Genomic DNA, 13,381 nt, shown 5'->3' on the forward strand with positions numbered 1-13,381 from the left:
TAGGTCTAAACTAACATTCTGAAATGAAATTAGGGAAGTATCTTCATTTGTAAAATTTTGTCATAATCCAGTATTCGCATTTTTTTAACAGGGCATAGTTTCATTACGCACCAGTTAGCCATTTTGTTGTGATTGATGAGGAAGCCATTCTGTGTACTGCTGAGAGCTATTCCTTATATTCCATTTCATTCACAAATAGTCGGATTCAGCTTAGAGTAAGTGGTACCACACAAATCAAAAGTAATTAGCACAGTCAATGTCTGTAATCAAATGTAGGGTAGCAAAGGCTATGCTAGATCAGAATACAAATGGGCAACGCTGTAATAGGAATTAGAACACTTGCTTTCACATAGTTAGCAGTATACTGAGACACTGTATACTTGCAGAGCCACAAAAACAAAAGTTCATACTACCGCTAAAGTGTGCAAACCATACAGTAATGGAAACATTCTTAGGGGAATTTTCTTCATGTGGCGCACCACAGCCGTACATTTCTTAAAGGCCATTTTGAAGTTTTCCACCTCGGCTGTTTTTCACAAGTAGTCTATTCATTATACCAATCACAATTCGCCAGTTTCGGCCTTACAGGCCATTTTCAACGTCGATGTATTGTACAGTTATTATCCTGTTAATATACGGGAATAGAGCCGATCTGAAAGCGGGCACATAAAGTGCAGACGTCGGAATTAAAACTAGAAAGCTTACTTTGTGCATTAATAGTCATGTTTGTAACTAATATCACGTTACAGCACACCACATGCGTTCGCTTTCGCTGTCGAGCACCGACTGTCACTCCAGAGCATGAGTGAAACGCGGGAAACAGTGGACAGAAGTGACAGTACGCGTTCAACAACGAAGCGAGCGCGTGTAATGTCCTATAATGCGTTATTTGTTATAAACATGACTATTACTGCACACAGTAAGCTTTCTAGTTTTAATTCCGACGTTTTTACGTTATGTTCTGGCTTTCAGACTGGCTACATCGCCGTTTATTAACAGGATAATAGTTGTACAAAGCTCCACTGTCCTTCATACGTACAAATCCCCGATTTGTCCCACCCTTTGCTATGCAAATGTTGCACGGATATCCGCCCCTCCAAAGTTCTATAAGTCCTTCAATGTCCTCGAACACCACGAATTCCGCTCCGCTCTCTGTATCCGTACACTCTCCCCCACAATGATCCTTCGACAGCTCATCAAATTCCCGCCTCTTCTCACTCACACTGAACATCACCGAACAATCTAAACTATCCGAAAACTGGACTCCAATAAGCCTATCGTTTCCCCTCTACTTTGCAATCCTCACATGCTGCCGCGCCTTTACCAACACATTTCACTAACCCTACATCTACGCACCCTCCACCAACACTCCCAAAGAAACTTCAGACATCTGCCCCTCTCGGATCATGAACTCAGCCCCGTCATTTATGTGGAACGTATATAGTGAAAACAGATTAGAGGCCAGAGGAGGGGAAGTGTTCATTGCAGTTGACCAAAGTACTGTCTGTATTGAGGTCGAAGTTGAGTGTGGCAGTGAAGTCATCTGGCCGCTTGTAACAGGTGTAGGTGACATCAAGTTAGTTGTTGGACGTTTTTACCGGCGATCCGATTCTGCTGTGACAGTTCTACAATCATTCACAGAATGACTACGGTCAATGGCGCGTATATACTCAGATCACGCAATGCCGCTGGAGGTGACTTTAACCTGCCGAGTATAGACTGAGATGTCTATGGATACATTGCGGGGTGTACAGACAAACCGTCATGCGAAACCAGACCTTATCGACAATGTCTTCATAGAAAAGGGAATTAGCGATCATAATGTCATAATAGCAACTATGATTACGGAAGTTGATACATCAGTCAAGAAGGCTAGGAGAGTGTTTCTGCTAGATGGAGCAGATAATCAGTTATTAACATCTCACTTAGACAGTCAATTGGCATCACTTAGTTCCAGTTGTCCGCCCCCGGTAGCTGAATGGTCAGCGTCACGGATTGTCAATCCTCTGGGCCCGGGTTCGATTCCCGGCTGGGTCAGGGAATTTTCTCCGCCGAGGGACTGGGTGTTGTGCTGTCATCATCACCCTATCATCCTCATCGACTGCAGGTCGCCGAAGCGGCGTCAAATTGAAAGACCGGCACCCGGCGAACGGCCTGCCGGACGTGGGGCCCTAGCCAGAAGACTAAAACTTAGTTCCAGTAAGATGGATGTAGAGGAATTACTGGCAGAGTTCAAGCAGGCTGTAAATCATCGTCTGGAGAGTTATGTGCCTAGTAAGTGGATAAAAGAGGGGATAGACCGACCAAAGGTAACAAATAAATGACGACAAGCAAAGATTAGTAGAGATTCGCGCGTCTGTGAAAAGATCTATGCTTGATGCATTCAACAACTGCCACCGTGACACCTTAGCAAAAAATCTGGCAGGGAACCCGAGAAAATTCTGGTCCTACGTAAAACCGCTAAGTGGGTCTAAGTCTTCCATACAGTCCCTTGATGACGAGCCTGGTGTGGTGGTTGAAGATAGCAAAGAGAAAGCCGAAGTCTTAAATTTCTCGTTCAAGAAATCGTCCACACAGGAGAATCGTACAAACATACCGTCATTCGACCATCGGACAGACTCTCGTATGGACGACATAGTAATAAGCATAGCCTGCATAGAGAAACAACTGAAAGATTTGAAAGCAAATAGATCACAAGACCCGGATGGAATCCCAGTTCGATTTTACGAAGAGTACTCCTCTACGGCATTGGCCCCTTACCTAGCTTGCATTTATCATGAATCTCTCGCCCAGCACAAAGTCCCAAGCGACTGGCAAAAAGTGCAGGTGACTCCAGTACATAAGAAGGGTAAAAAAAAACGGACCCGCAAAATTACAGACCAATATCCCTTACTTCGGTTTGTTGCAGAATCATTGAACATATTCGCAGTCCGAAAATAACAAACTTTCTTGATACTGAGAAGCTCATTTGACCGAATCAGCATGGTTTCAGAGAGCATCGTCGGTGCAAAACTCAGATTGCCCCTTTCTCACATTTTGTACTATCAATGAAGAGCAACATGGAGATTCCATATTTCTAGATTTCCGGAAAGCATTTGACACGGTGCCCCATTGTAGTCTGTTAACGAAGGTACGAGCATATGTAATAAGTTCACAGATATGTGAGTGGCTGGAAGACTTCTTAAATAACAGAACCCAGTATGTTATCCTCTGTGGCGAGTGTTCATCAGAGACAAGGGTATCGTCGGGAGTGCCCCAGGGAACTATGATAGGACCACTGTTGTTCTCTACATACATAAATGATTTAGCGGACAGGTGGGCAGCAATCTGCGGTTATTTGCTGACGATGCTGTGATGTTGGTAAGATGTCGAAGTTGAGTGACTATAGGGAGATACGAGGGGACTTAGACAAAATTTCCAGTAGACAGCTAGCAGCTAGCCCTAAATGTCAAAAAAAGGTAAGTTAATGCGGTTGAGTGCGAAGATCAAACCTGTAATGTTCGGATACAGTATTACTAGTGTCTTGCTTGACACAGTCAAGTCGTTTACATGTCTGGGCGTAACGCTGAAAAGCGATATGACTTGGAACGAGCATATGAGAAGTGCTATGGAAGGCATATGTCGACTTCAGTTTATTGGGAGAATTTTAGGGGAGAGTGGAGCACCTGTAAACGAGACTGCATGTAGGATGCTAGTGCGATCTGTTCTTGAGTACTGCTCGAGTGTTTGGGATTCGAACCTGGTCGGATCGACGGAAGACATCGAAACAATTCAGAGCGGGCTGCTAGATTTGTTACCAGTAGGTTCGAACAACGCGCAAGTGTTACGGAGATGCCACGGGAATTCAAATGGGAATCCGTGCAGGGAAGACAACGTTCTTTTCAAAAACGCTATTGAGAAAATTTAGAGAACCGACATTTGAAGTTTACTGCCGAACGATTCTACCACCACCGGTATACACTGAACATAAAGACCACGAAGATAAGATATTAGGGGTCATACGGAAACACACAGACAGTCATTTTTGCCTCGCTTTATTTGTGAATGGAGAAGGAAAAGAGATGTATTGGTACATGGTACCCTCCGCCACGCAGCGTACGGTGGATTGCAAAGTATGTATGTAGATGTAGATCTTGCCACGTATAAATCTGCCCCACCCATTCCTACCATTCCACCTCACCGGGGCTTCCTCTCATTTCTCTGCTCACATTTTCTTACCCGCTTTTTTCCCCATCTGCCTTTCTTTCCCCGCGCCTCCTTATCCCAATAACTATTAGCATCACTAACTCCCCCCCTGTACTCCAATACTCCTACCCCATCTCTGCTATGCACCAGTTCTCTATACCACCACATTCCCACCTTCATCACTGGCCAACATTTCACCCTTCGACAAGAGCCACCCAATCGCAGGACAGGTCTTTCCGGTTCTTAGTGACATAAAGGTGATTCTTTTAAATATCAGTGTTTCAGCATCAGGTTATAAACGTTTTTAAATGTGCGCTGATTTTTTTTCGTTTTACCTTTCATTATTACTGTTTTTAAGTACCAGAGTTGACTTGTCTCATATATCTAAAAATTTCCATTTTATTTTTCCCCTCAAAACGGTTTTAAATTTAATGTAAATACCTCCCCTACTTGTTTCTCGTTCCTTTTTCAACTAATTAAATTTTTACGTCAATTGGCGGGTTGCCTTTACGGCTGATTGCCGTGTCCCCGACTCCCCACCTCCTCACCGTCTGTATGGAGCGTGCGGAGGACGAAATAAAAGTAAATAAAAAAATGTACAACATATAAACACCTACTGCGCTTGAAAATGGCCTGTAAGGCGGAAACTGGCAGTAGTTCAAGATATAATAAATTACAAACTTCTGAAAACACATCCGATGTGGGTTACGAATTAAAAAACATTTTCACGTAAGAGGTTTTGTCAGCCATAATTTCCGAGTTTCAACATATAACATTCAATTTTATCTTAATAGAAAACAGAAAATTTGTACTAAACAAATATACCGCGGTAAACATTTGGTTAAAGAATGAAATGTGTAATTGCTTTAATGGGACTGGCAGCCGTCATCAAACCTAGCACGTTTACATATGAAATTTACAAAACCGAGTTTAACTCGTCCCTGCCTCAATTATAAGTAACGACACTGCAGTTTTGAAAAGGAAGTATTCTATTGTAGCATTAAACAGGTACACAGTATACATACCCATATTAAAGTACTGCAGAAACTGCAGTACCAAATTGTGTTACATTCTACGGTATTTTGATAGTCTTTCAGGCCAGGGTTGCTTCATTAAAACTTGTTACTTAAACAGAACATTTTTTTGTATTCGAATTTTGAAAGTTACTGCTTTGACATTGAGTGCTTTATTATGAAGAGAGGTGGTTATTCCGTTGGTATTATACTGCTCAGTTACGTTTTAAAATTCACTTCACATCGTAAATGCTTGTTATGATGAATGGTGCGTGATTTCGAACCGTATAATTAACTTGAAACAGCTAATATTCAGCAACTATAATTCTGCATCTCAGAAATACACATTTAAGCAACGAACCCCTAGGCCGTTACAAGGTAGTTATGCCGTGTGGACTCACCCAGCTCCTTGTCTCCGCCGAACAGGTTGTTGAGCTTGACCTTTGCGTGGCCGATGCTGAAGCTAGTGCTGAACGTCTTGACGTGCAGGTAGGTGGCGCCGTCACGCTCCACCCGCTCCCCTTGCATCGTGCAGGTCGCGTCCACGTCAGCTGCAACGAGGGAAAGTCACTCAGAATGTCGCCGAGTAATAGTGCACCCGTGTGCAGTGCTTCGTCATACTGTAACATAAATAAACTTTCCCGCCCCACACTTGTATAGTTAACAAATTTTTTCGATCGGAAACCTCTATCTTGCATCTTCCTCGTGTCTTCCCTGTGATTGAGATAAACCTAAATCTGCGTTCTCAGTGCAGTTCACTAGGGCTCGGTGTGCTCGGCAGTGCAGCTTGTTTACACTGTCTGACAACATACACTGCCGGACAAAAGAAGTGAAGCACTCTCAAGACATGGGCGGACGTCAGTGTAACTTCGTACACGTACACACCATTGGTGGCTACGTAGTTGATTAGAGTTGCAGTTCTCTGTGACAAGTGTTACGGCTACCCGAGTGTATTAATGTCGTTCGTGTTTACCGTTATTACGAGGAATGGTAGCGTCTGCAAGCGACATGTTGGGCGATCACTGAAGGACACGGAGATACCACGCACTCGTCTGAGACGGCATTATCAGTACCTTACAGAGTTAGGAAATGACCTTATTGTGCGTGTCTTTTTGGCCAGAAGGTCGAATCGTGTAATACGCACATGTCTTTCATGGAAACCTGCGGACAGCGCATTGGTCGTCAAGGTTCCGGTCGACCACGTCTGACGACAGGTTCGGCCGGATTGTGCAACAGTGTCCTCGTAACTCCTTGACAACTGCTCCTGCCATCCGAGAACCAGCTACCTGGAACATTCTCTGTGGTTCGGCACCATTTGTCGGAGACTAGCAGCAGTTGCACTAAGGAACTGCCAACCCGTGCCTGGGCTGCCGTTACCATCACAGAATGAACGGCTGCATTTGGAGTGCTGCCGTGACTAGAAAGCGTGGTCGCCTGCCAGATAAATGCAGTTGCACTGTGTTCAGCTATGAATCGCGATTCTGCATTGCCACGGATGACCATCATTGGCGAAAATGTCGGGCACCTAGGAACAGGTTCTTTTCATCTAGTCGTTTGGAGAGGCACAGGTGTTACTCCTGAGCCATGGGCTGGGAAGCCATCATGTGTGACTTTAGGCCATCGCCATTAGTGACTGAGGGGACACTGAAGGTACGACGGTACATCACTCATCCTGCGTCCTCATGTGTTACCTCTTATGCGAGAAACGTGGTGCTATTTTTCAACAGGACAATGTTCGTCCAAGCAAGGCAAGTGTCTATATGAACTGTCTGTGTGATTCTGATGTGTTTGCAAACTTGTCCCAGATAGAAAATATGCGAGACTGACAGTCACACTGACAGTATCCAGGATATCAAAGTCGGGATACAATAGTTGTGCGCCAGTCTGCCTCAGGAGAGCATAAAACAGAATCAGAACATACATCCACGCTAGAGGGAGTGACTTGTCATACTGATAAATGGACTTATACGGCCAAGTTTGTAAATTCGACTCAATTTTGTAATCACCGCGTCTTTAGATATAATGCCCAAAGCAGCTAGAAGAGGAGGAAGAAACGAAATGGAAGATACGATGCCTGGAGCACCCAGAAATGGAGGAAGAAACGAAATGAAGGTCCGGTTCCGTAGTTGGGTGGTCAGCGCAGATGGCTCCCATGCGGAGGACACGGCTTCGATTCCCGGAATAGGCAAGGATTTTCCTTGGTGAGAAGACTTTGCGGAGTGCACACAGCCTCGCGATGCCAATTGGGGAGCTACTTGATTGAGAAGCAGCGGCTGAAGATCCGAAAAGTCGGAAAAACGGCCGGAAGAGTGGTGTGGTGACCACTTGCCACTCCATTCCGCTTCCACAAGACGCCGCATGGCAGAGGATGGCACAGCGCCCGGTCGACATCTCTTGGACTTTCAACGCCTGGACGAGGAGCTCGTAGTTTACCTCTAAGAGTCATTTCAGCTTATACAGTGCGACCATTGTCACTTTACGGTTTAAAAGGTAACTGCCAGAGAAATAGTGAACATCATACGAAGTAATTCAAACATTCAAATGCTATCGTGAGAATTAAAATATTGAACATTTGTTTGCCATTGGAAGTGTTGACAACACACTTGTGTGATTCAGTGCACCGTCTAAGGATTTCTCCTACCTGAAAGTAGGACTCATTCCGACTATCTCCTTGTGATCCCCCAGGCTGCTACTCGCTTGTTGCCACCAACACCAGCTGCTGACCACTCAGTGCAGATAATGCCTCTTTGATATCCCAACGAGAGAGCGATAACTACGTGTTGCCTTTTTTGAGACAAGTGAGAAGAGCGTCTCAACGAATAAGTACGCAGTCAGTTCTACACGATCAATTTCGCTTCAAGGTGTCCGTCAAAAACAACTGTAGAACCCTTCCCCCTAATCCCACTCTCCTCGACGCCGTGGTCCACGAAGAAGACTGGCAAGGAAAAACCTGGAATGGAATCTCGATCACTGGTGTCGGGCTCTCTACACCGAAAATTACAGGATTAACCTGACGTCTGATGATCGTCATAAAAGGATGTGTAGGCATTCAGGTATCATTGCGCGTCTCGGGAACGCAGCCCCATGATGTGGGTTTGTTACGTGATTTCGAGCAGTTTGAGGCCTGTGTAATACCTAGAAAGGATCCTCCATCTTATCGTCCGGGCCTTTGGAAGCCTCCTAAGACGACGAGTGACCTCAGAGGGGGCGCTGTCTGAAGAGTGGACACGTTTGGACAACATCGTCTCGACCATCTTGTGGACAGCCTGTGAAGGAGGATCTAAGCATGATGCTATGCACGCAGTAGAGTAACCCAGCACCAGGTTTTGATTTCACAGATGCCGAAGATTGACTTTATTTTGATTTTTGTTTTGTTTCTGTTTCAAAATAAAGTTATATCATTCGTCTCTTTGTTCCTGATTTGACGTAATGAACGAATGTTTCATCGCACATGACGATGTTTGACAAAACATTGTACGATCAGCCTCGAGCGTGCAAGGAATTTCGCGCAGATGGGCCTTCATGCTCTTTATGGTCTTCCGGTAGGCGGCGAGGAAACCAACGGACGCACACCACTGCGTACCCCGACTGGTGGACTGGTGTGTCACCACTACCAACAGAGACTTCCACTTGTGCAGCGAGGTGTTTCATTGTGATCCGTTGATCACCTATAATGAGAGTGTCCGTACTTTTCTTCTTGAATCTAAGCCCACATACGCCCACAGATAAGCAGGTAGTGCAACACTATTCTTTAGTAATTCAAAAAATGGCTCTGAGCACTATGGGACTCAACTGCTGAGGTCATTAGTCCCCTAGAACTTAAAACTAGTTAAACTTAACTAACCTAAGGACATCACAAACATCCATGTCCGAGGCAGGATTCGAACCTGCGACCGTAGCGGTCTTGCGGTTCCAGACTGCAGCGCCTTTAACCGCACGGCCACTTCGGCCGGCTTTAGTAATTATTATCGATTTTTCCGTCTTATTCTTACTACAGTTAAAGAGCACTTTTCACCAGACACGTTTCGCTTTTATTATAAAGCATCTGTGGTCATTCTGGAAATGTGGTACCGTATAAATAAAAGTCTACATTTCGATATTTACAGTATTTCTTTATAAAATTTCCGCACAAGTTACTTACGGCCTTTCTGCCTCATGTTATATGTTTTGAAATCTATACTCTTTTCCTTCGTTGTTAGCGGAATTTGAAATTTAAAAAAAAATGTGGTTAGACATTCACTTTACTGCAATTTTCGGTCTTTTATAACAAATAATGAAAAATACACTTTCAGTAAAATTAAGACGGAAAAAGCAATAATACTAGATTAAAACAGCTGCTGCGGCAGATACCCGTGCAAACAAACATTGTACTTCAGAAGCTGATATAAAATACTAGCCGAGGTTTCGACCCTTTCCCAGCAGTCTACTATCAGGCTTTTGGACTAAATTTTATTCAAATTGATACCCTCCTCGAAAATTTTCGCATTTGTGTCTAATTTACACAACTGTGCCACTAAAATTCCATCTAAATCACGTTTCCCTACAGTAACAGTGGTGCGTTAAATTATCAAACACAATCATCTATCATTTCATTTCTTCAAGGGAAATTTTATCTCATTAATTGTGATTTCCTTGACTTGCAAGATTCTCTTTTGCGACTGAATAAAAAACGCTCAAAGATTAGCCAGACTCCTTGCATAGTACTTATTCTTGACATATCATGAATAAGGAGTAAAACGTGACTGGAAAGAACATCCACAGAGATATAATGTGAAGTTATTTTCTACATCTACATCCACATCTACACTTCGCAAGGCACCTTACGATGTGCGGCGGGAGATATTTTGTGTGCTGCTGACACGTCTGCCTTTTCTTGTTCCAGCTACGAATGGTCGGAGGGAAAAACGGTCGCAGGTAAGCCTTCGTGTGAGCTCGAATCTTTCCAGTTTGGCTTCAGAGTTTTCCCGCGTGGGAGAGGTAACATAGTGGCTGACTCCTCTATGAACGTACGCTCTCGGAACAGTAAAACACACCGAGACCCAGAACGCCTCTCACGCACCGTTGCCACTGGAGTTGAGTGAATATCTCCGTAACGCTTTCGCTCCTGCTAAATGAAGCTGCGCCAAAAACACGGTGCTCTTCTCTATCTCCTCTATCAATCCTATTTGGTGCGGATATCAGACGAATAAGATTCAGGTATTAATCGAACTTCCTTTATTGATGAAGTACAATTCCTGAGGTATCCAACGAAGAGCAGCGCTTTTCAGGATTGTTTAGGCGGCGCAAGAACGTTGCGGAGATGCTCAACAAACTCCGTTGGCAGACGCTACAACAGAGGCGTTGTGCTCCACAGAGAGGTTTACTATTGGTATCCCGAGACAATACCCTCCAGGAAGATTAGGACCACCTATTACTTCCTCCCACACACATCTCGTGAGATAACCACAATAAGAAAATTCGAGACATTAGAGCTAATAACGAAGTATACCGACAACCATTCTTCCCACGCGCCATTCGCGAATGGAACAGAGGAGGAGGGATGAGAAAGTGGTACCAGAAGTACCCGATGTCACACACTGTCATGTGGCTTGCGGAATATTGATATAGGGGTAGATGAACCTTAGTCTGGCATATACCTTACCTGCTATCAGTTTTATGTGGTCGCTCCACTTTAAATCGCTTACTCTTAGATATTGTATGGATGTGACATTGGAGTAATTGTTCTCCAGTCGTGTAGTCATACTTCAGTGCGTCTTTCTGCCTGTTTGTGTGCAGTACATTACATTAGTTTATGTTGAAAGTCAACTGCCACTCCCTCCACCAAAAGTCGATTCTCTGTAGGTCTTCCTGCATTTCGCTACAGTTTTCTAGCGTTGAGACTTGTTTGTATGTAACATCATCCACTAAAGGCCTCATGCGGCTTCCGACGTTATCCGCTAGGTCGTTTACTTGTGTAACGTTTAAAAGTAATAGAACTATAGCACTCCCATGGAGTATCTCTGAGTTATTTTTGCGTCTGTAGATTTCCCTCCGTTGAGAACAAAATGCTGTGTTCTCTTTGGTATAGATTCAATTCGCTCACACAGATGTTCTGATATTCCGTACGTTAGGATTTTGTTCATTAGCCGGCAATGAGAAACAGAATCGAACCGCTTCCGGAAGCCAAAAACACGGCATCAATGACGACGCTGGCATCTACTGCTTTCTGGGTCTCGTAGACGAACAATGTTTCACACAATCGTTCTTTTTGGCGCCCATGTTGATTTCCACAGGGGAGATTTTCACGACGCTTCTTGAAAACGGCAATGAGCTGAGGTTTTTTTCCAATAATTAGGAACGCTTTGCTCCTCCAGCGACCTGCGGTACACAGCTGCTAAAAGAGAAGAATGTTCCTTCCCATACACTATGTAGAATACTTGGCCTTTTCTCTGTTGAACTGTTTCAGTTGTTTTTCTAACTCGTGGTCACTCTTCGTGATATCTGTCATTTGACGCCGGTGCGACCATGTAAAGCGGAAACAACAGCATTGTCTTTCTCAGTGAAACCGCTTTGGAAAAAGATGTCCAGTATTTTGGCCCTCTGTTTGCCATCCTTCGTTTCGATGAAAGTATGGTCACAGAGAGTGTGAATAAATTGGTTTGATCCGTTTACTGATTTAACATAAGTTCAGAACTTCTTGTCAAGTCGTTAGACGGAATTTTACTTTCGAATTCGCTTAACACTTTATGTGTCGCTCCCTTTACGTAAATATTGACTTCGTTCAGTATTTGTTTGTTGCTGAGATTTGCTGCGTTTAAATCTGCAGTGAATCTCTGATTTCGTAGCAGCGTTGTAGTACGGCTGTCGAACCACTCTTGGTCTATCCATTCGCTTACAGCTTTGCTAGGTACATATCTGCCTATAGTGTGTTGCACAATTCTCGCAAATTTTGTCCATTGATGCTTAACATTCTCAGCGTTGGAGATGAAATTTTCGTATTGACCACTCAGGTAATCTGAAATCTATTTTTCTTTGCTCTTGGTAAGTAGAGATCTCTTCCTACCTTCCTTTACATTCTTATTTACAACCTTGTTAAGTGATGCTGTAATGGCTTTTTCATCACTGATTGCTTTTTCTATGATAACTGAGTCAAAAAATTTGGGCCTATTGATGACTACGAGTCGCGAGTCAGTTCTCTGCTTTGCTGCTCAAGATAATTTTCAGATAATTCATTTAGGACAGTTACACATGATTACCTCTCCCTATCACTCATCTTAGTCTCTTGATACTCTTAATCTATAGCTAGTAAATTTGAAACGTACACCTGATTAGTTTTCGTAATTACTCTGTTTTAGGTTGTAAACATATATTGGAAAATTTCTACTTTGTTCTTCTAAATTTTATTAATTTCTGTTACCTTTACATCAAACATCGTTTATAAACTAAACAGTAATTAACGCTGATGAAAAAACGACATTCTCTACATTTGGAAGGCCTTTAATGTCTAATAAAGGTCAGAAAAAGTGACGGTTGAGCATTGTTTTATCCTCTGTTCGGATACGCGTGATTTCGTTTAACACATGTTACCAGATCAATAACTTGCTACTGCAGCAGAACGTCTCTTCAGCTTCACAATCGTGCAGTCCGCATTCCACAATACGTAGCAGAATAACGAAGAGGAGAATTGCATAACAAGAGATATAGGTAAAATAAACAGATTTTACTTTCGTAGTACAAGAACTACAACGTTCAGAATATTTCTTCGTTAACTACTGTTCAGTTTGAGTCGACAAGACAGTATGCACTGCAAGACGTTTGTGAGATAATGGGCCATAATTGCATTAACTCATTACAGTCTTCCATCTGCTTTTACGAAATTATCAGAAGTTATAGTCTTCTTAAATGACAGGGAAAAGATTAAGTGGAGCTCATAGAAATGGAAATAAGAAGTTGGCAGTCGGTAAAGATGAATGAGACACAAATTTCGTCACTAATTTATATTTCGTGATTGCAATGCTTTACACTTTATGTAGTGTTCAAGTACCGCATCTTCGCTACTTTTGTAGGAGCTCTAAATTTCATTCCAGACGACATATCCCATGATGAGTTAGGAGAGAGCCAGGGAGCGGGTTTTTGTTCATTGCTGCTGTCGCTGGCGGATTTTCACGTGTCGTCTACCCCTCAGGCAGCGATGTCATCAGGGT

General features: G+C 43.4%; 1 protein-coding gene across 1 annotated transcript in view; it reads right to left on the reverse strand.

Annotated features, from left to right (window-relative positions):
• Window positions 1-13,381, reverse strand: part of LOC124775805 (circadian clock-controlled protein daywake-like) — a 73,640-nt gene that overhangs the window by 17,500 nt on the left and 42,759 nt on the right. Inside the window, exon 5 of the mRNA XM_047250636.1 lies at window positions 5,600-5,749. Within this exon, the coding sequence (XP_047106592.1) occupies window positions 5,600-5,749 (150 nt within the window). The remainder of the gene's footprint in view (window positions 1-5,599; window positions 5,750-13,381) is intronic.

The sequence above is a fragment of the Schistocerca piceifrons genome, chromosome 2 (genome assembly GCF_021461385.2).
Source record: "Schistocerca piceifrons isolate TAMUIC-IGC-003096 chromosome 2, iqSchPice1.1, whole genome shotgun sequence".
Lineage (NCBI taxonomy): Eukaryota > Metazoa > Arthropoda > Insecta > Orthoptera > Acrididae > Schistocerca > Schistocerca piceifrons.